This window comes from Trachypithecus francoisi, unplaced genomic scaffold (assembly GCF_009764315.1).
Source record: "Trachypithecus francoisi isolate TF-2019V2 unplaced genomic scaffold, Tfra_2.0 Lachesis_group15, whole genome shotgun sequence".
Classification (NCBI taxonomy): Eukaryota; Metazoa; Chordata; class Mammalia; order Primates; family Cercopithecidae; genus Trachypithecus; species Trachypithecus francoisi.
Window position 1 is genome coordinate 71,867,894 of NW_022681460.1, and position 27,687 is coordinate 71,895,580.

Sequence of the window (27,687 nt, forward strand, 5' to 3'; positions counted from 1 at the left end):
TCAAAGTATAGAGCTAAAGAAAACTCATGTAATGATACTTTAAAATTCTATTCCTATGTTCTTTACATCTGTAAGTTTGCAATAGAAAGGTTAGTTATTGGTTTTAAAATGTTATTGAAGAAGAATTAAAGTCAGCACAATTCTTTGTAAATACTCTGTAAATATGTGTCATTGATTTTGAAGGTGGTGAATTAGGCTTTTAAGTACTATATTAACATAATACCTATACAGGCCTTGATGATCCATGAATGTAATCCTTTTGGAATCAAGATAAAAATATCTTATTAAATGAACTGTTTTACAAATAATCCCATTAAAAAATGGGCAAAGAAAATGAACAGACACTTCACTAAAGACATACTAGCAGCCCACAACACATGAAAAAAAATGCGCAACATCACTAACATTAGAGAACCATCTCACACCATTCAGAATGGCTATTATTAAAAAGTCAAAAAATAACAGATGTTGGCAAGGTTGTAGAGAAAAATGAACACTTTTATATGCTGGTGGGAATATATATTAGTTCAGCCTCTGTGGAAAGCAGTTTAGAAATTTCTTCAAGAACTTCAAACAGAGTTCTGAATACTGACCCAAAAATCTGATTACTGGTATATATGCAAAGGAAAATAAATTGTTCTACCAAAAAGATACATGCACTCATATGTTCATCAGCACTATTCACAACAGCAAAGATATGTCATCAACCTAAGTGCCCATCAGTGGTGGACTGGATAAAGAAAATGTGGTGCATATACACCATGGAATACTACACAGCCATAAAAAAGAATGAAATTTCCTCTGCAGCAACATGGATGCAGCTGGAGGCCATTATCCTAAGTAAATTAATGCAGGAATGGAAAATCAATGCCACATGTTCTCACTTACAAGTGGGAGCTAAACATTGGGTATGCATGGCCATAAAGATGGGAACGATAGACAATGGAGACTAGCAGAGGGGAGAGAAACAGAGGGAGGCGTCAGCTGAAAAACTACCTAGTGAGTACTATGCTCACTATCTGGGTGATGGGATCATTCATACCCCAAACCTCAGCATCACACAATATGTCCATGTAACAGACCTATACATGTACCCCTTAATCTAAAAGTAGAAATTATAAACAAAATAAAATATAATCATTGTTTTAAAAATATGTTTTCTTAGGACAGAGAAGTGGACAAACAATGCAAAAAAAGAAAACGCTAGACTTAATATGAAATGGAGGGTCATGGTATCCACCCAGATCGCCCAGAACAAATGTCACGTTACACTGGCATCATGCTGGTGTTTCATCTGAACTGCAACTTACTTTAGCCCAGGAAATTTCTGTATCCAAGTCACCAAGCAGACCTTCTGAAGTGGACTTCTGCACCAATTCAGCTTCAGTGGCAGAAAGCCACTCAGAGAGAGAAGCAGCCTCTTTCTTCATTTTCCGGGCCAACTGTGATGCTCTTTCCAGATCCTGTTTTCCTTCTGTCACCTGAGACAGAGAGAGAGACAGGGTGAGACTGAGCATGAGACGGGAATGAACATAAATGGGAATGAATCAGGATGTTAACTAAAGATGCAAACTGATTCATACATAACCCTCAAGACATACATAACCTTTGTCTGTAGCACCTTAGAATCCTCCAAGCTTGCATTTCTGCAAGGAGGCAATATACTGTAGTAGTTAAGGGCCAGGCAATCCTGGGTTTTCATCTTAGCTCTATCATTAATTTCCTAAGTGACATTTGTAGAGATGTAGCCCTCAAAATATTGGTATGAGGATGGGCGCAGTGGCTCATGCCTATAATCTCAGCACTTTGGGAGGCCGAGGCAGGTAAATCTCTTGAGTCCAAGAGTTTGAGACCAGCCTGGGAAACATGACAAGACCTTGTCTCTACAAAAAATACAAAAAATTATCTAGTGTGGTGGTGTGTGCCTGTAGTTCCGGCTACTCAGGAGGCTGAGGTGGTAGAATCGTTTGAGCCCTAGAGGCTGGGGCTGCAGTGAGGCGTGATCCTGCCACTGCACTCCAGCCTGGGCAACAGAGCAAGACCCCATCTCAAAAAAAAAAAGAAAAGAAAGACTGTTATGAGTATTAAGTGAGAAAAACACACATAAAAAGGGCTGAAACAGAGTTAAAAATCACTAAATAGTATCTATTATAATTTTGAACAGACAATATCTTAGAATCCTCTCCACAAAGGAGTTTGTTTAAAAAATACTGTATTATAGCAATCTGAGGGGAAAATGGCACCACTTTCACAATTACATGTTTTATAATTAACCAAATAAACTTAAAATACAGTACATTACTATGCATCCAAAACCTTATTAATATTTTGCTCTTATTGTTGTTGACAGAAAGCAAATGAACTTAACTAACATTTACCAAGCTCTTAATGCAGCTTCTGTGTTGTGCTAAGGAATCTTACACATGTATGCAATAAAAATTCACAAAATCTCTTTCTACTTTATGGATAACGAAAACGAAACTTAACGAGGTTAAGACCGGCAGGGCGCAGTAGGTCATGCCTGTAATTCCAGCACTTTGGGAGGCCGAGGCAGGCAGATCACAATGTCAGGAGTTCGAGACCAGCCTGACCAACATGGTGAAACCCCGTCTCTACTAAAAACACAAAAATTATCCAAATGTGGGGGCGCATGCCTATAATTGCAGCTACTCAGGAGGCTGAGGCAGTAGAACTGCTTGAACCAGGGAGTCAGAGGTTGCAGTGAGCCGAGATTGTGCCACCGCACTCCAGTCTGGCAACAGAATGAGATTCTATCTCAAAAAAAAAAAAAAAAAACCCGGTTAAGGCCAAGGCCAGGGTGGTACAATCTTTGGATTGAGCCATGCCATTCTGGCTTCTACCTCCATCACTCCTCAGACATTGCCCTTGCTAAGTTCAATACTGACCCCAGTGGCAACTGATCCCCTGGCTTCCCAGACCTAGCACTCGCCTGTGTACCTACCACTTCTTGCTACTTATGTTAGTTTCTTTTGCAAGCTCATCTTCCTCAGATTTCTTACTAAGTGATATAATTCCTAAGACCTGGTCGAGGACCCTCTTCTTTCACTATATCCTGTTCCTAGACAAGCTATCATCCCTGATTACTTTAATTACCACCTCTATGCAGATGACTCATAAAATCCACCTCTTCAGTCCAGATATATTCTCCAGACCTGAATAATCATGTGAGTACCCGACATTTCCAATTAACATTCTCAAAGGTACTTAAAATGTCAACATGTCCAGCCAGGTGCGGTGGCTCATGCCTATAATCCCAGCAATTTGGGAGGCTGGATGGGCGGACTGCCTTAGCTCAGGAGTTCGCGACCAGCCTGGGCAACACGGCGAAACCCCATCTCTTCTAAATACAAAATTTAGCCAGGCACTGGGGCATGCACCTGCAGTCCCAGCTACTCCAGAGGCTGAGGCAGGAGAATTGCTTGAACCTGGGAGGTAGAGGTTGCAGTGAGCCGAGATTGCACCACTGCACTCCAGCCCGGCCAATAGAGCAAGACTACATACCAAAAAAAAAAAAAAAAGGTCAACATGTCCAATACATACCTGTGATCTGTGATTTCTGCATGCCTCCCCCCTCCTTTTTTTTTTTTTTTTGATGAAATTTTCACTCTTGTTGCCCAGGCTGGAGTGCAGTGGTGTGATCTCGACTCACTGCAACTTCTACCTCCTAGGTTCAAGCGATTCTTCCTCCTAAGTTCAAGCAATTCTTCTGCCTCAGCCTCCCGAGTATCTGGGATTACAGGCACACACCACCACACCCAGTTATTTTTTTTTATTTTATTTATTTATTTTTGTATTTTCAGTAGAGACGGGGTTCCACCATGCTGGCCAGGCTGGTCTTGAACTCCTGACCTCAGGTGATCTGCCCCCTCAGCCTCCCAAAGTGCTGGGATTACCGGTGTGAGCCACTGCTCCTGGCCCTCTATCTTTCCTTACAGGACCCATCTCAATGACCATACTATCCACATCATCAAGCCAGAAACCAAGGAGTCATCCTTCATCTCTTCTTCTGCACCAAGTCCTGTTGATTTCACTTCCTACATATGTCTGAAATCAGTTCCCTCACTCCATCTCCACTGTCCATCCTAGTTGAAGGTACGACCATCTGTCACCAAGAGTAGAGCAATGATTTCCTAACTGGTCTCACATCCACTCCAGCCTCTCTCCAATTCCTCTTCCAAACTGTAGTGAGTAATCCTTTAAAAGACATATCTGTGTATGTGATTTCCCTACTAAAAACTGTGCAATAACTGCTTAAGACACAGATTTAAATCTGTAACACAAACTCTATGACATTGGCAGGAATTCGTCTCATCCTGTCTCCCTAGCACCATGTTCCCCACACTGGCTCTCTCTGTTCTAGCCACATAAATGTGCCACACTGCCTCCTGCCTTAGAGCCTTTATATATACTGTTTTATCAGTCTTGAAATCTCCTCTAGTTTCACCCAGGTTACTCCTACCCAGACTTCGACTCTCAGCTTATGCATCACCTCCTCAGGGAAGCCTTCCTAACCCAAGACTGGGTGAAATCCCTCTTTACCTATACTGTTAAAGAACCATGTACATTCTTCATAACTCTTCAGACTGATACTGTAACATCATTTCATGTAACTACTCAATATTTTCCTCTTTCACTACCCTAAGTTCCATTAGACAAAGAGATAATTTATCTTTTTCCTCACTGTCTCCTTTTTCCTCACTGTCTCTTTTTCCTCACACTCTCCACACTGTATAATTCCCAACACAGAGTAAAGTCTCAATTGAGTGAAACTTTAAATGATAAAATCAATTAATACTAAAATTATAGTCACAATTGGAGAAATAGTGCAAAAACCAGCAATGCCATTCCATTCATAAAATGCCCAGTGAATAAATATAACAATATTTAATGAATAACCAGCTGTATAATTCCAAAAAGAAGCTCTAAGGTATGTGTTTCAGACATGTAATGCATCAAAATGTACCACATCAACAATCTAAACTTGCGGAAGTAAGATCAAAAAGCATAAACCGGTCATTCTGATTTCAACTGAAAACAAAATTTCAGCTGTTTTTCTCTGGGCTTATGTAGAAACTTCAATATTACCTGAACTGGAAGTAGTTAATATTTCCTAACTGAAGAAGGATCCAAAATATCATCAAACATGGTTTTCCAATATTACCTATTAAGGTTTCACACTTCCACACATTCTTTGCTCTCCTGGTTTCAGGACAAAGATTCAGTCACTCATAGTAAATGCTCAACAACTCCTGCATGGATTTACTAAAATGCCCAAATTAGAGATATTTCTTGGCAGGATTTCAAACCCTGGTAGATTAATGTGAATTTCTTGCCACTGGTTATTTACTGGAGCCCTGATGTTTTAACATTTCTCAGTAGACTATTTAGAAATCTAAGGACAATAACTTGAGTTTTTACAGGGACTATTATTTCCCATTTTTCCTACATAAAATGGGAAAACATTAGGACTAAAAACAGAATGTTTATCACAATTAAAATTACACTTAGAAAAACCTTACATGTTATGACTAGAAAAAAAGCCAACACTGGCTACTGCTATCCATTGAAATTTGGAATTATTAACATTTATTGTTTCCCTTGTATTTCGTTGAAGTACTAAGTCTACCACAATGAACATATATTACTTGTAGTTTCCTTAGAATAACTTATGGAATGTCAGTAGCCATTAGAAGTATAACTATTAGCTTGCATTAAATATTAAAAATAAAATTTTTTGAAAGAGTGTCTTACTCTGCTGCCTAGGCTGGAGTGTAGTGGTGTGATCTCAGCTCACTGCAACCTCTGCCTGCCAGGTTCAAGCAACCATCCCACCTCACCCTCCCAGGTAGCTAGGACTACAGGTATGCACCACCATGGCTTTTTTTTTTTTTTTTTTGAAGTTTGTTTTGTTTTTGGAGGTTTTCATTTGTATTTTTTTGTAGAGACAAGGTTTCATCATGTTGCCCAGGCTGGTCTCAAACCCCTAGGCTCAAGCCATTACCCGCCTTGGCCTCCCAAAGAGCTGGGATTACAGGCGTGAGCCACTGTGCCTAGCCAAAAATAAATTTCTGTGTAACTATGAATCACTGTAATATTAGTACGTACATTTAAAGAAATATAACAAAAATTATTACAATAAATTGAAAACACATATGAATCTCATAATTTTCAAACAAGCATTTTCCAAAAAGTGAAATTTAAAAATACATGAGAGAGAAAGAGAGAGAGAGAGAGAGATAGCGAGTGAGAGAGAGAGAGAGAGAGGAATGAGTTGTGGGACTGCTCTCCTTACCTGTGCGCCCAGGTCATTGTAAAGGACCTTCAGGGAAGTCAGCTGCTCATCCATCCCTTTTGGGTTGTCCGTTTGCTGTTTCTGGACAATATGTCTTCCTGTTTTAATTACAGTTTCCACTTCAAGTTTGACTTCACTCAAAGTTTTATACAGTTTCTTTAAAACAAACAAAGAAAAAGACAAATTACACACTGTGGTGACAACTTGCCAACTGGCATCATGTCAGAACACAGCTTACGCAGACTGACAGCCAAGACCTAACTATGGCGATCAGAGGCCATCATCTTTCTCAGATTTGGTCTGAAGGTCGAGTCAAATGAAATCAAGCTTGTAATAACTTCTTCAAATCTAAGAAAATAAACTAATAAGAGTTGATGCTCATTCTTTTAAAATCTCAGACAAATGTTTTAAATGTTTATGAAAGTACTTGATAATATAAACATTTTTGCTACATAAAATGGGAAAACATTAGGACTAAAAACAGAATGTTTATCACAATTAAAATTACATTTAAAAAAATCTTGCATGTTATGACTAAAAAAAGCCAACACCGGCTACTGCTGTCTGTTGGATTTGGAATTGTTAACATTTATTCCTATTTCTCGGAAGTACTAAGTCTACCACAATGAGCATATATTATTTGTATAATAAAAAATACAAAACTCGATATATCAAGATGCATATGATTATAAGTAAACAGATTTCTGAGGCAAATCAAAACCACAATCAGACACTGTCTCATACAGAATGACTATCAGTAAAGAGTCAAAAAACAACAGATGGTGGCAAGGCTGCAGAGAAAAGGGAACACCATACGCTGCTGGTAGGATTGTAAATCAGTTCAGCCCCTGGGGAAAGCAGTTTGGAAATATCTCAAAGAACTAAACATAGAATTATTATTCAACCCAGAAATGCTATTACTGGGTATATATGTAAAGGAGAATAACTGTTCTACCAAAAAGACATATGCACTCCCATGTTTATCACACCACTACTTACAATAGCAAAGACTTGTCATCAACCTAGGTGCCCATCAATGGGGGAATGGATAAAGAAAATGTGTACAAATACACCACGGAATACCACACAGCCAGAAAAAATGAAATCACGTCCTCTGCAGCAGCACGGATGCAGCTCAAGGCCATTATCCTAAGTAAATTAACGTAGGAACAGAAAACCAAATACTACATGTTCTCACTTATAAGTGGGAGTTAAACGATGGGTACACTTGCACATAAAGATGAAAAGCAAAGACACTGGGACTCCAAAAGATGGGAAGGAGAAAAGGGGCAAAAGCTGAAAAACTACCAATTGGGTACTACATTTATTATTTGGGTGATGGGTTCAGTCAAAGCCCAAACCTCAGCATCATACAATATATCCATGTATCAAATGTGCACATGTACTTCCTGAACCTAAAAGTCTTCAAAAATTAAAAATTAAAATAAATTTAAATACAAAAAAAGAAATCGGAGTTCTGTAGGTCAGATTCAGAGCTGTCGTCATCCTAGTTACCTGAAACCAAAAAGCTTTATTCTAAACAGCTTCTCTTGACACCATACATCATCATTTCAACATCTCACAGGATGCTGTCATGTAACAGACCCCTGAACTATGTTCCATGAAGTCAAGGACAGCACTTTCTCTGATTACCATTATGTCACAATAATCAAATAAATACTTATATACATGCACATATATATTAAAAGTTATTCTTTGTTTTGAAAAGCACAAAGAACTGACCCTATACCTCTCCTATACTAAAGAGTCTCATCTTAAGTTTTGTGATTCTCAAGCAGAACACTAATTCTAAGATTGTGTCCCTTTAGCTACTTTATTTTTAAATTTCTATTCAATTGAATTATAAAGTTCAAGACTAAAAAAGTAATAAGGCCTTATACATCATTTCTTCTTTCCTATCTTAAGGTTTAAATTTCTATTTGAACTTCTATTTTCCTAGAAAACGGAATTTTTATGATATCCATTGTAAGTATGGTTCTTCTAGCTAACTCAAATTTATCCTCGAAAACTTTGCTTATTAGTCACATTCTGCTGAAGCCTTCCTAACTTCACATGGTGATTAAGACATGTTTCTTTTGCTTTGGTTTTTGTTTGTCATCATGTTATATACATGTCTATTGTAGTTTCCTCCACTATCTCTCTTATCTCTTCTAATGTCTTTGGAGGGAAAGATCACACTTCTTATTTTTTAACATGTTTTCCATCATCAGTCTTTATGTTTAGCACACTCTAGACTAGTGATCACTGGACACACTAGGCATGTACTTGCTAGACCAAGACATAACAGCTGCTGAAAAAGCCACTGCATGTGCCAATCACCCAACAGCCTCACCATACACTTGTCCAGGTGGGTCTGTATGACATCAGGGTCTACGTCCTTCACATCCAGAACATGAAGTTCTGCTTTCACGCCATCCAGCACACGCTTGCAGTCCAGCATGCGCTGTTCGAAGTTAGCAGGCTTCTGGAAAAGCTGGAACTTTGTGGACACCTCTCGGAGTTTCCTCTGTTTGCAGAAATGAAAATATGCAATTCCCATCAGGATGATTATCTCTCTCATCATGAGCATAACACATACTACTAAAAATGTGTACCATAAAGCACCAAAAAAAAAAAAATTCAGTAATATGACCAAAAAAAAAAAAAAATCCTAATGAAACTTGGTGAGGATACCCTATCGCCTAAGTGAACTGCATAGCCTAGTGTCAAAAATTACAACACTCAGTGTCTCAATCTCAGAAGTAATGGATTTGGATAAGAAATTTAGGTAAAGCTGACCTCACTGGAACTAAAACTTCACGTTCAAAAAGATCGCTCAGGAACCTAGAACTCAAAATGCCCTTCATCACAAATTCAGAGTGAAAGTCAATGTCACATCGACCATGAGAGAACTAAATGATGCTGCATCCAATTCATGCTCAGCCTGCCCACATTATCAGCCACACAATACTGACAGAGGCTCTGCATTAAAGAAAAAGTCTATATAAAGCTAACTTCTAAATCTGGCTCACTCTCCTGTTTCTCAACTCAATTATCAAAATCAGATTTAATATTTTTCCATCCATGCAACAATTTGTTTCTGCTGTCCTGGGATGCAACCTTCAATACATCACTCCCATCCCATGGTTTAAATCATAAAGAATATCAATGGTGCCCAAGTAATCAATTCTTTCTCTTTTTTAAAAAAAAAAATCCCAACATGTTGAAAAGTAAAAGGAAGCTCCTGGCCCTCTTTACCTGTAGCACATCCATCTGACTTCCTCCTCTGGCAGTCCTACTCTCTGGGGAAGTCGGGGGCTGAGAACGCATATTTCTTCTCAACTCCTCTAGGGTTAGCTCATGGGCTGAGATCTCTGCTTGAATTTTCTACAAAGAGATTGGAAAGGGGAGAGGATGTCCTTTGGTTTTCTTAAGTATAAAAAGAGACAATACAAAAGTTCTATATCGTTGTGTCACACATGATATTGTATTTTACATAATGTTGACCTCCACAGAAGCTTTAATAAGTTTTTGTAGGCCAGGAGCGGTGGCTCATGCCTGTAATCCCAGCACTTTGGGAGGCCAAGGCGGGTGGATCATGAGGTCAAGAGTTCAAGATCAGCCTGGCCAAGATGGTGAAACCCCATCTCTACTAAAAATACAAAAATTAGCCAGGCGCAGTGGTAGGCGCCTGTAAACCCAGCTCCTCGGGAGGCTGGGGCAGGAGAATCACTTGAACCCGTGGGGCAGAGTTCGCAGTGAGCTGAGATCATGCCACTGCACTCCAGCCTGGGTGACAGAGTGAGAATCTGTCTAAATAATAATAATAATAATTTTTTGCATAATAATAATATGGCCCACTGCATGGTATGACTATTGTACGTGATGCCCATGCTAAGGTCTTTGCATTTGTCATTTCTAATGTTCACAACTTGTTTATAAGGAAGGAACTGTCCCAACTTCACAGCTAAGAAAACTACAATTTAAAATATACAGGACTTTTCAGCCAGGCACAGTGGCTCACATTTGTAATCCCAGTATTTTGGGAGGCCAAGGAAGGCGGATCACCTGAGGTCAGGAGTTTAAGACTAGCCTGGCCAGTATGGCAAAATCCTGTCTCTACTAAAAATACAAAAATTATTGGGAGGCCGAGGCAGGCAGATCACTTGAGGTCAGGAGTTCAAGACCAGCCTGGCCAATATTGTGAAACCCCATCCCTACTAAAAACACAAAAAATTAGCCAGGCCTGGTGGCGCACACTTGTAGTCCCAGTTATTTGGGAGGCTGAGGCAGGAGAATCACTTGAACCCAGGAGGCAGAGGTTGCAGGGAGCCAAGACCATGCCACTGTACTCCAGCCTGGGTGACATAGTAAGACTCTGTCTCAAATAAATATATAAATAAATTTAATTTAATTAAATATATAGGACTTTTGCCAGAGTCTCACACAGAAAGCAAGAGAACTCCAAAACCCAAATGCTGCCCTGTAAGTAAGTCAATCTTTCCCATTGACTCTCGGTTTTGGATGGTAGGAGGGGTTCTCTTATAGTTGAGGAGGCAACTACATAAGCTCTCTTTACAGCTCAGAAGCCCTCAAATACATGGCAATACCTGAGCTTCCTGTGGAACTTGGAAAGCATCTATTCTGTCAGTCAGGTACGTGGTGAGCTGTTTGTCCAGCTCCCCCAAGCTCTCTTGCAAGACTTGAAGCATCTGGTCAGTTTCCCGCAGGACCTGGAGTTGCTTTTCCAAAGAAATCTGCTTGCTCTCTGCCTGCACAGAGGACAAATTGAATCATTAGTTGCCCAACACAAATAGAAATAGTAGAATATATATATTCTGGCCATTAAGAAAAGACTATAAAAGCTTTCGTCCAAGACTTTAGCCTTCTTTATAAATAAATAATAATTACTAATGATAACAGTGAAAATGTCCCACTAGGATCATATGTACCATGCAACTGAATTACTAATTATTACTTCTTTCTATATACAGTGTCGAAATACAAAAATGTAAAGGTTTCCCAAAAGATGTATTAAACAGAAGATAAAAATTTGCTATTTATTATAATTTTAAAGCATTTTTAGGAATCAGCAATGTCTGCCAATAAGAATATAAAACATAAGAAAAATGTCTATTAATACATAAACATCAGAGTCTCTTTTTTTCCAAAGCCTAAAACAAATTCTATAGGTGTACATACATACCGAACTACTATTTACTGCACTTTTGGTTTAAGCTTGATGTTATTCATGGGCTGAACATCCACAGTTATCATTTAATATGTGTTTGGAAGCACCTAATATTCATACCCAACCTTCCTATAAAAGAAGTGCTCTTTCTCTAATTTGTGATACAAATATGTATGTTATAACCTAGACATGAACTAAGAGACTATGGCTTTGCAGCTTATGTCAAATATCATGGCCCTAATATTTACTAGGATAGTATGAGTTGCTGTTCTTATATACAGCTATCATATGATCCTTAATGAAAATTAAATAGTTTACAAGTAGAAATCATCTCAAAAATAATTTTTTTAATCATCAAATTCTGCCTTAGAGTGTTAGATCTATTCTTCCCTAGTGAGTATTTCAATACCCTCAATGCCCCTGTGAGCACTGGTTACCAACTTTAACCAACATTAAAGATTTCCCCAACATTAAAGCTCTGTGATATGGAGCTTAGGGCCAGCTCCACTTCATCAATACCTAATCAACACCCATGCATGTCCCAACTCTCACCAGGTGACTTAGATCTTCATATCGGCTATTGAAAGCCTCCAGTTTCTCACTGATTATATCATCCAGGATCCCCCCATCGATCAGAGTCTGGCCAAGTTCTCGAATCTGAGTGCGATTATCTGCCGGGTGGCGCAGAACAGATTCCAGAGACTGGAATGGAGATGGGGAAAAAAATAATAATGCATTTACTAAGGCAAAAGGTATCAAGGATCCTCAAAATGTCTATTTGTTAAACAAGTAATTCTATTTTCTAAAAATCTACCTAAGGAACAGGACCAAAAATTAAGTAAATTACTAATTCACAAAAATATCCATCATGGTATTAAAAAATGCATAAAAATGAGCAATTAGCACATGTGATATAATTTCACAAAAACAATTTCAACTATTATTAATTATGGGAGGGTGAGACAGGAGGATCACTTGAGCCCAGGAGTTCAAGGTTGCAGTGAGCTATCATACCACTGGAATCCAGCCTGGGCAACAGAGCGAGACCATGTCTCTAAACAATAAATAAATGAATAATAAAAAGTTAAAAATAATTATTAATTATACAAGGAAATGCTTATGATATGAAACAAAGTTTAAAGGTGGAGACAGTACTATGCAAACAAAATTATCTCAACTTTTATTAATTATGTTACTAAAAATAAGTACTCATTTTCCTACAATATATGCAGAATAAGAGGCATTGTTTTATATAAACACTTTTTATATACACAAATCTAATAAACCATATGGGCTAAATAGCATTCCCAGTTTACAGATGGGAAAACTGAAGCTCAGAAAGGTTAAACAACTTGCCTAACATACACACAGTCAAATATATTAAATAACATACACACAGTCAAAAGAAGAGCTAAGATACCAACATAGCTCTAAAGCCTTTAAGACCCCAAAGCCTGGCCAAGAGCGATGGCTCACACCTCTAATCCTAGCACTTTGGGAGGCCGAGGAAGGCGGATCACTTGAGGTCAGGAGTTTGAGAACAGCTTGGCCAACATGGTAAAACCCCGTCCCTACTAAAAATACAAAACTAGCTGGGGTGGTGGCACACGCCTGTGATCCCAGCTACTCAGGAGGCTGAGGCACGAGAATTGCTTGAACTCAGGAGGCGGAGGTTGCAGTGAGCCAAAATCACACAATTGCACTCTAGCCTGGTCAACATAGAGAGATTCTGTCTCAAATAAAAAAAATAATAATAATAAGTAAATAAAAGATCCCAAAGCCTTTGATCCAATATACTACCGTCTAGTATGCATACATAAAAGACAGTAGTTAGGAAGAAATCTACAAACCATTTTAAAATGTTTATCTTAGAGTTTGCTTTATACTTTTCTTTATTTTCCATATTTCTAGCATGTACACATATTCACTCTTACATTAGGGAAACAAAAATTAAGTTTTCATATTTTTCATTCACTCTGTCTCTCACTCTGCTGTATTTGAGAAGTGACATCTTTTCCCTAGCACAGCATCCATCTCCTAGAATGTAAGTGCCACATTTTACTCATTTCTGACCTTCAACCCATTTGTCCACTCAGTTCCCACATGGTACCAAGACATTTTTAAAAGCATATCTACCCCTTCCCATTTCTTTTTTTGTTAAGCAGACCCACCCCCTTTGCATTGTATTTCATTTAAGAAACGGTTATTAAATTAACGTGTGCTACACACTGTGGTGGGAACAGAGGAATAACAAGGTATCGGGTATATTTCCTGTCCTCAACGAGTTCAAAGTCCAGGCTTGAAGATAAGCTCCTACGACAAGATCCCATGCCTCAACCACTGTCTTTTAGCTTCTAACAACTGAAGGTAAGAGACAGGAAGCCCCTGTAAACCGTCAGTGCTGTATTTAGTGAGTAAAAATAACTTGTTGACAAAACAAGAGAGCAGTTGTCCTAATAACATATGGCAGAGCTTTGTCCAGGGCCTAGTAAAATAAACTGGAAAACCACTAGAGTGCTTCAACATGTCTAAAATTTATGAATTGTGAAACAGTTAACCACATCTTGAGGCTGATATAGTGGGTCACCAATAATCTAAATACACATGATTGCATAAACACTTCAGGCTATGAAAGAAAATGCAAGTGACATTGAAAACGACTGAGGAAGCAAATGCATTTGCCTGTGTAAAGCATTACATTCCTCATTGTAATACACGTGTGGCCTCATCACAACAAAGAGAAATGCCATGGAGATGGCGGGTTCCAACCTCCAGGGCTTTGTCGACAGCATCCGTCTTCTCAGGCAGGACCTCTGTGCTCTTCATCCGCTCTTCCAAAGTGTTTAACCAGGTGGTTTCAAGATCCAAATAGTGAAGCAGTTCAATCCAACAAGACCAGACCTCCTAAAGCATGAAAAAGTTTAAATTAGACAAAAAGCCATTTCACACATCGTGTATCTAGTGCTACACATTCTCTTTAATCACTAATAATTTCATTTGAATGTGAGTATATCTAGGAATTCAAAAACTGATGGAGTTGAAACTTCAAAAATAAAATAAAATAAAATAATCCAAAAAAAAATCATATTAGACCAATTGGTGAGGGGTGTGGAGCAAAGAGTGGGCAAGAGGCTGCCTCACTCTTTAAAATAAATTCCACGATCTGATTTAAATGTCAAAAATACAACTATATAGTTAGTAGGAAAAACAGGAGAGAAACATTATTTAGTTTGTTTTTTAAAGGCCAAGTTCACACCTGTAATCCCAGCATTTTGGGAGGCCAAGGCAGGTGGATCACCTGAGGTCAGGAGTTCAAGACTAGCCTGGCCAACATGGTGAAACCCCATCTCTACTAAAAATACAAAAATTAGCCGGGTGTGGTGGCAGGTGCCTGTAATCCCAGCTACTCAGGAGGCTGAGGCAGGAGAATCGCTTGAACCTGGGAGGTGGAGGTTCCAGTGAGCCCAGGCCACACCACTGCCCTCCAGCCTGGGCAACAAGAGTGAAACTCTGTCTCAAAAAAAAAAAAAAATTGTTTTTTGAACGAAAGAAAAAAATTACTCACAACTGTAAATTTTTAAAAAATTATCTCATAGAATATTGAAATCTCCTGGGCCCCACCCAATTCCAACTCAGAGCTAACTGATGTAAAAGTTTGCAATATAGCCTTCCCAACTTTTTTCTAAATTCATGAGGCCATATCAATATAAGAAGAGGGCCACATTTTACCAAAACTGGAGTTATACTGTTCTTACTATATTGGTTTTGATCACTCATTCCCCTCTAACGTTTCCAGAGCAGAGACCCAGGGGTTGTGTAGTGGGTGGATACATTTAGAAATTTATAATCCCTTACAAGAGGAACTTATTTGAGTGGTAAGTTTAGGAGAAAGGATTCAGCTGGATGCCTCCTGGGCTTGTCATCTTGAATGTACTAAATGAGTGCAGGCATCTGCTGGTCTACATAAATGAGTGAAGGCACCTGCTGGTCCGTACTCCATGTGAAGTATGCTTACCAGATCGGGGGCAGTACATTTTTCTACAAAGGGCCAGACAGTAAATATTTTAGATTTGGGGGACACATTTGGTTCCCATCACAGATTCTTCTTGGAGGGGGGTATGTGTTGTACAACCCCTGAGAAATGTATAAACTACTCTTAGTTAACCAGGTATCCAAAAACCAACCTACAAGTTAGATTTAAACCCTCAGCCAGTCCAGGTGCAGTGGCTCATGCCTGTAATCCCAGCACTTTGGTAGGCCAAGGCAGGAGGATGGCTTGAGCCCAAGAGTTCAACACGAGCTTGGGCAACATAGCGAGACCCCCATCTCTACGAAAACATTAAAAAATAATTAGCCAGGTGTGGCGTTGCAAGGCTGTAGTCATAGCTACACAGGAAGCGGGGACAGGAGGGTCACTTGAGCCCAGGAGACTGAGGTTACAATGAGCTGTGATCACACTACTGCACTCCAGCACAGGTGACAGAGCAAGACCCTGTCTCAAACAAAACAAAACAAAATCCTCAGCCATGATTTGCCAACCACTGAATTAGAATAAAAGAAAAGAGTTTCTATTCCCCTATTTCTATAAGCAAAAAGCAGACCAAAAATTTGCTCAGTTGCAAGCATGACCTCTTTTCTAATGGGAAAGCACAGATGACTCAAAGAAGATCACTCCCAAGAAGCAGACGGATCCCAAAACAAGTAGCTTTCTTACTGACTTGCCTCAATGATACATATTTACTTTAGCACAAAATTGGTTTAGAACAAGCAATGAATGAATTTACAAATGAATGAATGATCAAAGTAATGAATGAATTTAGGTTAAATATTGCAGTTGCCATTTTTTACCATTTCAGGATTTACCACAATACAAATATTTGTTTTACATTAAATTGAATGTAAATTAAACTGTTGTAAATTGAAAGCCTTCTTAAATCTTCCAACAAGCAATAACAAAAGTCATACTACTATAAAAACAAACAAGCAAAACCTTACTATTAGTTTAAAAAAATTTCATAGAATCATCTACATTTTACACGTAATGGCCAGGAAGAAAAAAAAAAAGGTATTTTATCTAAGGCCCAGTAAAACAGTCACATATTTAAGTACTATTTTTCCTTCAGATGACTCTCGAACTTTAATACCACTCAAAAGAAAATAATTCCTCTCTGTGTACTCAACCAGACAAGACAAAACGAAACAAAAGAGAGGCTTGCAATGTGCTCTGCAGTTTTTGGACTGGAACAGGCCCTACAGATCATCTGCTACATGAAAACCTGGATTGCACATATAAATAAAATAAAGTTTGAAGACATAAAATGACTTGCCCAAGAACCTTCTGATAATTAGGGACAGATTTTGGTCTCCTATTTTTAACCCCTCTTTCATTTTTATCAAACTATTTCCCAAGAACTATTTTTCCTTTATGATCCAGAATTTGAAAGAAAAGTGAAGTTTTCTCCAAGATTTGAAAATGGCCAAAACATTACAGAGTTTGGATCTCAGAAATACATCACTGAAAAAAAAAAATAATAATAATAATAATAATAATAATGTACCTCTAGTGTGTGGCACTTTCCTCGAATTCTGTTACAAAGAAGTTGGTAATTCTCCAGCACAACATTCAGCTCAGACGTCAACTCCTGGCCACCAGAGGGCATCTTGGCAGCTAATAACTTGATGTTGTCCTTGAGAATCTTCACTCTCACCTCCTTCTGCAACACATCCTCTTTTGCCCTCTGTTCCAAGAGAGAATGGATGAACTTGAAAAACGTCCCCCTTTCTCAGTAACCAATTTATTTTCTTTTTTTTTTTTTTCAAGAATTAAACCAAAGTTACAACATCTGGATGATTCTAACTGTCAAAACACTACATTATATAGGTAATAGTGAATGGTTCTTTGTGGGGTTTTGTTTTTGTTTTTGAGATGGAGTCTTGCTCACTGCAACCTTTGCCTCCCAGTTCAAGAAATTCTCCTGCTTCAGCCTCCCGAGTAGCTGGGATTACAGGCGCCCACCACTATGCCTACCTAATTTTCATATTTTTAGTAGAGACGAGGCTTCACCATGTTGGCCGGGCTGGTCTCAAACTCCTGACTTCAGGTGATCCACCCACCTCAGACTCCCAAAGTGCTGGGATTACAGGCATGAGCCACTGCACCCAGCCCAGTGAGTGTTTTTGAAATAAGAATGCTAACTCTAAAATTTCACTCATGCATCCAATGTACTCAGCTCCCACAAATGTTTTCATTTCATAACAGCAGTGTTAACATAAGTTATCCCAATTATGTTTACTGACATGAAGCATTTTCAAAGTCTGGGTCCAAGACCAGAATTTAAGTGAGTAAATTTTAATTATCACTGGAGGGCTGAGCAGATTACACTGCAATAAATACATTTTCACAAAAATTGAGGTACACTATGGTAGAAGTATCTTTAAAAGTTCTCTAAATAATTTAAACTTTTTTAAAAATTCTAGAACAGAGGTACATGTATCCTTCTGCTAATTAATAGCATTTCAATGATAAAGTTAGACTGAGACTGATCCAGAAATAGCTGTTTCTCAGTGCTCAAGATAAACAATCTGACATTCAGGAAAATCAACCTATTAGGCTGGTGTAAACGTAATTGCGGTTTATGCCATTATTTTTAAGGGCAATAAATAAAAATAAAACAGTCTTTCACTTTCCCCTTTACTTTTCTCTGCTATTTAACAGTTTTGAACTTCCTTACTTTGGGGGAAAGTAATTAGGTGTAGCGGTTTTGTAAGTCTTAATGGCTGTTTGAAAGAATAAAAATAAATAAAATGTTGCCCAATCAAATATTTAAATATCATTTTTCGCAAATCTCATCTATAGCAACTTTTAAAATCCAAAGAACTACAATGCCAATAGTGTAAAGAAAGATAATCAATGAGACAATTCTTAACATGGTAGCCTATTTTAAAATACCTGTGTAGTGAGTATTTTTAAATCTTTCAAAAAGAGCTGCACTTACAAGTCTCCTGTCATATTCACTTTGATTCATGTATAATAATGCATGAATGTCACATAATCCCTTTTTTGAAAAAAACTCTGCACAGAGATTTTTGCTTTAGTTATACTTCTAGGCAAGTTAACTTTGAGGTAAAACAGTCACTGTGTTGCTTAAGCTTATAGGGAAAAAAAGCTTTGAAAACACAATCTCCTTTGGCTTGAACACTCAAGGACAGTTGAGGCTGTGTTAGAAATTTGGGAATGATGCCCAGTTCTTTTATTATATATAAAAAGAGAGTGTTCAAGACTATCAACACAGGAGTACAAATGTACAGGAAATGTATCCAGTGAATCCAACTAATAAGAACTCCCTTGATGCATTCCTACCGCTACTCCTACCTGCTCTAATGAAACGTCGGTGTTCATATGTGCCGTAAGTATTACCTGGAAGATCAGTACAAGGAAAATAATAACAAACCTCAGACAACTTGGGACGTCTCTTTTGTTCCCCTTGCAAAGAATAATTCTTCATGAAAATTTTTGGAAATAGTGATGAATGCAATTAATGCCACTGGATTGTGCACTTAAAAATTAAAATGGCCAATGTTGTATGTATTTACCCCAATTTAAAAAAATGATCATTCTTCCTCACGCCCACTACCAGAGGGTTTTAAGTCATTCTCTGTAGCCTCCCAAAGGTCTAACTTAAGAGCCTGTCTCACAGGCCCTCATGGACTCAACTCATGGGCCAAGCCATACACATGGACTCCTGGCTTCCTTCCCCTGCTAAAATCAGAGCAGCTACCCTGTTACACTTTTTTAATTCAAAAACCTACTGTGAAAGATGCTATGTGCACACAGTGCTTGACAGTTGGAGAGACAACTGATGGGCTGGTTTTAAAGGGAGGAGGGAGGCATGAAGTCTGTTGGCACTGGTTGTCCCCACCTCACCTTCATCTCTTCCACAGCACTCTCAAGCTCTTCTGGTGACTTGTACTCAAAATCCCGCTCCAGGTATTCTTCCTCGGCCTGGGTCATCCATTCCTGCATCTCTGCCAAGTCTTTCTTCAGGTTCGCAGCTTTTTCTTGACTTTCAGACAACCTACTTTTTTGAGTAGCGATCTACAAAGGAAAAACCATTCCCCCAAATAAACAAATGTTAATGTATTCAATGTCAAGTTTTAGCTCTTAATATTTAAAGGCATGTGATAACTTTCCACAACGAATTGCATGCTTTAAAATTCAGATAAAATCTCATACACTTTGTGCTAATGCTGTGGAATATAAGCAATAATGAAAATAATCTTATGACTGGAATACTACACCACATTTGGATAATACTCTTATCTCGAAATATCTATTATAATTTTGAAAACACGTAACTGTTGACTGTAATCCCAGATGTAGGAATCTATAACAGTAAAAGCATATATATGAAGTAAATTTAATGTAGCACTGTTTATAATGAAAAAAAAAGGAAAAACAAAAAACCTAGAAGCCGGTCAAGTTTGGTGGCTCACGCCTGTCTTTGCAGCACTTTGGGAGGCCAAGGCAGGGGGATCACCTGAGGTTAGGAGTTTGAGATCAGCATGGCCAACATGGCAAAACCCCATCTCTACTAAAAATACAAAAATTAACCAGGCATGGTGGCACATGCCTGTAGTTCCAGGAGGTGGAGGCAGGAGAATCGCCTGAACCTGGGAGGCAGAGGTTGCAGTGAGCCGAGATCGCACCACTGCACTCCAACCCGGGGAACAGAGCAAAACTCTGTCTCAAAAAAAAAAACCTAGAAGCAACCAAAATGCCCATTTTCTTCTTTTTAACTGCACTTCCCATTAAGATTTCACTTTTAAAAAGCAGCGAGGGATAGGCTGCTATTAAAGATGTCATAAAACACTGCTCTACAAAATTTTGGTTTTGATGTCATATATCATGTATTTGTATATGCCACACAGACACAAAAAAGTTACAGTAAAAAATAAATAGTTGTCTGATTCTGATTCAGTAACTTAGTTAAAAATTTCAGAGAAGTCAAGAAATATTTTCAGAGCACTCCTCCCCATAACAACAAACTGACTTCTACTGTGAGAGAAGGCATCATTCTGCAGTCACAGTCCAACCCCTACGTGACAGGTTCAGCCTCATGCTCAAATTAAATGCTGCAGTAGTGGCCACGCTGCCAGGGCCTGCTTGGCTGCTAGGTTGATAGTAACCAAAGGCCAGCACAGGAACTGGATGGTTCTCACGGAAGTTAAAGTTAAGCAAGAGATAGAGGCTTTCCCAGTCCCTCTCTCCAAATAGGATCTCTGGCATAAAAATAGACAGGACCAAACAAGAGCTTTTCTTCCACTGTCCCCACAGGGTAACCAAGGAACTGGTGCCAGCAATACTCACAATCCCATTCCCAAGCCTGGCTGATCATCAGGTTAACCTGGTAAGCTTTTCATTAAAATACATGCACACACACAGAAAGAGAAAGAGAGAGAGAGAAAGATTCTTGGGCCCCACTTCCAGAAAATTCTCTGTATGTGTACTTTTTGAACACTAGTCAGCAATATAATTTTCACAGATCCAAACACAAATGAAGAAAATAAAGACACTACCACAACAACAACAAAACACCCTCAAAATTATCTTTAATTATCCTGAGAATATATACTTTCTATTTTTTGGCATTTAAATGTTGCTGTTTTACAGGATGTCATGAATATAATAGACAAAATAAACTATTTTTGTTGTTGATTTGTTTCATATGCCTGTTCTTTTCGCAAAAATGAAAATTTGACAAAATTATGTTTGTCCAAAACTACTTCAACATTTGTACTAGTCAATGTAATGCAATAGTCTGGAAATGCTCTAGATAATTTTCACACATGTGGTTACCTCCTTCCTAAGGACACTTTAAATTTCCCATATATTTATTCCTGTATTTTGAATCAGCAATTCACAATGAATTCTTTGTTGTCATATTTATGTGGATGGATGGATGGATGGATGGATAGATCGATAAAGATACAAACTTCTAATTATCACCTTCCTTGATCCTCACTGCCACTTCCAAACCATTCTCTATTTATTTCCTCAAAAAACCCAGTTCCTTAAGGCACATGCCATCAGATTACAGCATATTGAGAAAAATTTGAATTTAGCTAGGATAAGAGATGAGAGTACAACATTATTAGTTTCTTAAGTGTGATCATGGTATTGTGGTTTTGCAGAAGAATATCTTCATGCTTGGAGAATCATTATTTAGGGGTGAAGTGTCATGATGTTTTCAATTTCCTGTTCAAAAGTACCAAAAAAAAAGGGTGTGTGTGTGTGTGTGTGTGTGTGTGTGTGTAAAGAGAAGGGCAGAGAGAGAGAAAGCAAAGGTGATAAAACATTAGCGAGTCTCTGAATGGATGGATATACAGCTGCTCCTTTTATCATTCTTTTAACTTTTCCTTACATTTGAACGTGTTCAAAATAAGTTAGTTGGGTAAAACAACAAAAACAAAGCAAAATATTCAGTTATGCAAATATAAATTTTTCTGATACAAACATTAGCCAAAAGCATTTTATTAAGAAATATGTACTATCCACATGACTGTGGGGTATGCCTTCTATTTTTCACTGCTTTGTCACTCACTTCAGCTATATATAGCCTCACTATTATTCCACTAATAAAAATCAAAGCAATCGAGAGAGAATACCTCCCAGTTCTACTGTTCCCATATCATTTCCTCCCTTCCATTACCATGGAGAAACCACATCTCATAGCAACATCTTCACTTAGATGGTGGATCTCATCCTCACATAATCACAGACTTCACTTGAGAAATTCTCCTATCTCAATCTCTTTCTGCATCAACATTTTTTTCTAAATTAGAGGTCCTCTCATTAATATCTCTCATTTAATATCTCTCATTATAAAAAATAACAAAATCACCTCTTTGGATTCCCATCACCAGCACCCACCCATTTACCTGCTCCCCTGAAGAGAAATTTCTCAAAGTTGGTTATGCTTGGTGTCCCAGTTCCACAGTTCCCATACCCTCCTTGACACTCTCCACTATGACTATTTTTCCCACCAGATCACTGACCCTACTTTCTCAAGGTTATTAAATGCCTCCTTCCTATCAAATTTAAAGCTTGATTTTCTGTTTGGATTGGCCCCTGCAATCCTTAGCATTAGGCACTGTGAAGTTTTCTCCACCTAGCATCTGGGACCCCATATTCCCCATTACTGATTTTTCCTCCTTAGCTTCTAGCATCAAATTTAACCCTTCCAGAATGGTAGTCATCATTTCACCTACACCCACAAAAGCTTCTCCTTCGTTATTGCAGTAAATGACACCACAATTCACACAAAGTGGAAGCTTTGCAAAAATTCTGAGTCATGCTTGACCGTTCACTTTTTCTCCTATCACACATCCAATTCTTTCCTTAGGTCTCTTCTTTATTTTCAAACCTAGTATTTCTCATGCCCTCCATCACTACCTCTCTAGCCTCTCTAGTACACGGGGCCATCCTCTCTCTCCAAGATTGCAGTAACCTTATAAGGATTCTTTCTATTTTCATTCTTGCCTTCCCCGAGCAAACTACTCACATGAAAACCAGAGAGAGGCCGAGTGCAGTGGCCCATGCCTGTAATCTCCACGCTTTGGGAGGCTGAGGTAGGAGGATGGCTTGAGGTCAGCAGCATTTGAACAGACTGGCATCTGGTCTCAAACTGCTGACCTCAAGCCATCCTCTTGCCTCAGCCTCCCAAAGCATTGAGCCAGAACCCCATCTGTACAATTTTTTTTTTTTTTTTTTTTTTTAGACAGGGTCTGGCTCTTTTGCCCAGGCTGGAGTGCAGTGGTGCGATCTCAGCTCACTGCAACCTCCATCCCCTGGGCTCAAGCTACCCTCCCACCTTAGCCTCCTAAGTAGCTGGGACTATAGGCACATATCACCATGCCTGGCTAATTTTTGTAATTTTTATAGAGACATGGTTTTGCCATGTTGCCCAGGCTGGTCTCAAACTCCTGAGCTCAGGCAATCCACCCACCTCAGCCTTCCAAAGTACTGGGATTACAAGCATGCACCACTGCATCTGGCTCAAAAGTATTTGTAAAATTATCTAGGCATGGTGGTGAACAACTATAGTCCCAGCTACCCAGGAGGCAGGAGGATTGCTTGAGCCCAAGGGTTCAAGCCTGCAGTAAGCAAGGATCCTGCCACTGCACTCCAGCCTGGGTGACAGAGCAAGATAGTGTTGCTAAAAAAAAAGGAAACAAAACAAAAAGCCAGAGTGACCTTGAAAGATCTATATCACATGTCACTTCCCTGTTCAAAACCTTCAAATTCCTTTCTGTGTAATATCATACTTGAAATAAATCCCAAGTCCTTTCCTCCAAGGCCATAGCTAATCCATCCTCTGCCTACCTCTAACCTCAAATATTCCCATTCTCCAACTCACTAACTCCTCTCTACACTGCCTTCATTCTTTATTAAACAGACAAAGTTCATTCCCACCACAGAGTTTTAAAACTTGCTATTCTCCATGCCTGAATGTTCTTATCTGAACCTTACAAGGTTCATCTCTTACTTTACTCAGTTCTTTATTCAAACGTCCCCATCTCAGAAAGTCCTTCCTTGACCCTCCTATTTGAAATAACCCACCTAGCCCTAACTCCTTGCTACTCCTCCATGATATTATTTGTTATCCATCTGCCTCGCTAGAATGTAAGCTCCTTAAGAGGAGTTTCTTCTTCCTTGTTCAATGCTGTACCTGCAGTGCCTAGAATGATGCTTGACAGTTGGCAACTCATCAATATTTGCTAAGTAAATACATGGTCACACTCAAATGTTTTAGAGGTAAAGCAAGTGTCATAAATGTGTTTCAAGACAGGTTTAAGACAGGAATGGGTAAGCCCTGAGCCAAACTGGACAATCAGCACCCTCTCTTAATTCAAAAAATGATGTCCTTTTTTTGCCCCAGCTCGCTACCCATGCTGGAGTTATTCTAGACCATTGTTTTTCAAACTGGATGGACCATAATACATTTAGTCAGTTAAGAGAAGCTACAGTCTACATCTCTTGAAAACCATAGATAGCAACGTTGAAAAACTCACCTCCTTGCTAAGTTTCTCCAGTTGGGTTTGGTAGTCACTTAGTCTTGTCTGCACCCAAGTTTTTACTCCAGCAATGGGACCACTTTGAAGATTAGTCTCTATTTCCTTCATGTTTTTCAGAGATGATTCAATTGTTTCTATTTCATTAACAAATGCCTAAACACATAAAAGATGCATGTTGAGTTCATTACTATATAAGTGGATGCCATAATTATAGTTTGTCTGCTTATCTCCCTGCAAATAGTATAGAAGCAGACTGCTTAAGAGTCAGTACTTCTAACTACTTAAGAAATATTGTGCCATAAGAAACTCATTTCACCTGGGTGCTTGATATAGCCATCTGACAAATTAGATCAGAAATACTTGACTCTCAGCAGGGAACAGTCTTTTAATTAATGTACAGAAGCCTAACGATTTAACCAAATACAAACTGCATGCACTATTACTAGCAAATTCATTTGTTTTTTTTTGGGGGGGAGGGGTTGTTTTTTCTTTATACTTTAAGTTCTAGGGTACATGTGAACAACATGGCGTCATTGTATATTGCTTTTCTTGTGCCACACAGTGAGGATTTAAGAAAAACATACTTAACAAATGAATTTGATGAACAGACACTTCTCAAATTCATTTGTTACATATGTTTTTTTTAAAATCCTCACCATGTGGCACAACAAATGCAATATACAATGACTTCTAATGAACTAAAATTATTCTTGTTCTCTATTCTATAACCTCTCAAAATTCTATAACCATGGCCAGAAATAAAAACATGAAGAATCTTTCATTCTTTTATTAGCTATAAAGTCATAAAAGCTTTATGATGAAAGATATTTTATCTAGATTGAATGTTATGTTATATTCTCACAATTTTAATAATAGCAGCGAAAAACATGGAAAAAGAACAAAACATTATTTATGACAAATTCCCCAGATCAGCAAAACTCACAGAGCACTGGTCTAACTGCCTCTGTAGATCCGCGTCGTTTCCTCGGGCAGCCTGCTGTTTCATTAAGAAGTCTTTCACGCCATCCATCCACTTCTCAATGACTGTTGAATCAGCCTAAATCGAACACGATAACAGAGGGGGATATTACTCCGTGACGTTCAGTCTACTATATCTCAAGATCTACTGCCACTGGAACAAAGGCAACTTTTTAAAGCTCCGATGGTATCATTTTCACTTAGTTTATTTCTTTTTTTAAGGCTTCCAACTTTGAAAATGATTATTTTCTTCATTCTTGACTAAAATCCTCAAGAGATGACAGGCTAGTAACCATTCTAAAGATTTCCAAACACTAGCTCTTTTTGCTTAAATGCAAACAATAAGTATGATTTAAAATGCAAATTACAGGGAAAAAATGCATTTCTAAGTTTAATCAGCTATAAAATATTTTTCTCTGATATAATTTAGAACAATTTTTCTTTAAAGTTAGTAACTCAGAGCAGGAATAAACAAATGGAACAGTGGAGGGAATACAATAGACGGCTCTCATTTCTGCCGTTGGATGCCTTTTTATCTGAGAACTCAGGACAGTCACTGCTCTGCTCCATTCTTTCACCCAACATTTATTAAGCACCTACTGTATACATAAACTAGTTACTGTGTATGGTGATAAGGGTTCAAAGACAAATGTGAACGCAAACATTTTGCAAAGAGAAAGAGGCTTTAGAGAGAAGGTAACATTGGAACTGGGCCTTAAAAAATACAAATAAGGGTCAAGCATGGTGGCTCACGCCTGTAATCCTAACACTTCGGGAGACCCAGGACATGGATCACGAGGTCAAGAGCTTGAGACCATTCTGGCCAACAAGGTAAAACCCCATCTCTACTAAAAACACAAAAATTAGCTGGGCATGGTGGGGTGCCTGTAGTCCCAGCTACTCAGGGGGCTGAGGCAGGAGAATTGCCTGAACCTGGGAGGCAGAGGTTGCAGTGAGCCAAGATCACACCACTGTACTCCAGCCTGGCAACAGAGCAAGACTCTGCCCACCCCCCCAAAAAAAAGAAAAAAAAAGAGAATGCAAATAAGTAGATACAATTTGAGCTTTTGAGCTCTAATACCAAAGTCATTTCTTTCCATAAGTGGGCAACTGCCATGTTTTTCTCCAGTCTTCTGCTGATGACATGTTCCCAATTCCTTCCATGATGTCTGCAGGACATGACATCTAGGTATTGCTCACTACTCTGATCAACATGCTCTGGAACCTACATCAGTTTTTTAATGTCCTTAAAATATGCCACCCAGAACCAACTATTCTGATCCTTATAATGTTTGAATTGATCACAAAGATCTAACTAGTTTATACAAGGTTATCAGAGATTATCTCAAACACTTTGGTGAAATCAAGACTTGCCAAGAATGTTCATTTGTGAGCATTATTTGAACTAAATGAGAGAGCATCTCCAAATGTGAGATGTTATCACTCTATGCATCCAATAATCTAGTCTTCCTCCTCAAAAAAAAAAAAAAAAAAAGAAAAGAAAAGTAGTACTTAAAGGAAATGAGTCTGGACAAGGCCTATTAGTGGTATCCCTGTTGATTCCTGGTGACCACCACATTCTTTCCTAAGCACATATAAGATCTCTAGTCGGTTATTTATCTTACAGTTTGGCTAGGAAATGACATCAAACTTACTTTATAGCTTCAGCTTCTAAAAACTAATGTGTCCTCTTAATTAGGACATTTCTCCATCTCCATTTTTCTGGTAATTTGTCACAAGTTTATGACGTGACTGACCCTGAGATCATGGGTAAAAATCCCACTTGGGATTCAGATTTATGCATCTGGAGGAACTCTGAATGCTTTTGCCTGTGGTCCTTAGTAGGCTCTAAAGCACTCTCAGTAATGACTATTCTATATTTCCTAGTTTTGAAGGTCATTCTCTGATGAAGATGGCAAGTAAAAAGTGCTTATCCAGCTAGGTTTCTCTGTGTCCTCTATTAATATTACACCATCCTGTCTAAGCACCTCTGCATCTCGTTTATTCTTGGCACAGCTTTGAAAGCCATTTCAGTTCCATTGCACACTTTCCCCAGGCTGCTTCCTCCTCTCTTCTCCAGTCTGTCTGACATGATTCCACAGGTCCATGCTACCCTTGTATATTTTCAGTT

The 27,687-nt window shown here is 38.6% G+C and overlaps 1 protein-coding gene across 8 annotated transcripts in view; it reads right to left on the bottom strand.

Moving 5' to 3' along the window:
• The window catches only part of UTRN (utrophin), a 596,706-nt gene that overhangs the window by 377,072 nt on the left and 191,947 nt on the right, over nt 1–27,687 (bottom strand). For all 8 annotated transcript variants that reach the window (XM_033235159.1, XM_033235162.1, XM_033235163.1 and 5 more), the window contains 11 exons: nt 25,522–25,635; nt 24,576–24,731; nt 19,429–19,599; nt 17,063–17,242; nt 14,274–14,408; nt 12,057–12,206; nt 10,924–11,085; nt 9,572–9,700; nt 8,667–8,840; nt 6,314–6,469; nt 1,311–1,481 (listed from right to left, as the gene is read on the bottom strand). In XM_033235159.1, the coding sequence (XP_033091050.1) occupies nt 1,311–1,481; nt 6,314–6,469; nt 8,667–8,840; nt 9,572–9,700; nt 10,924–11,085; nt 12,057–12,206; nt 14,274–14,408; nt 17,063–17,242; nt 19,429–19,599; nt 24,576–24,731; nt 25,522–25,635 (1,698 nt within the window). The remainder of the gene's footprint in view (nt 1–1,310; nt 1,482–6,313; nt 6,470–8,666; nt 8,841–9,571; nt 9,701–10,923; nt 11,086–12,056; nt 12,207–14,273; nt 14,409–17,062; nt 17,243–19,428; nt 19,600–24,575; nt 24,732–25,521; nt 25,636–27,687) is intronic.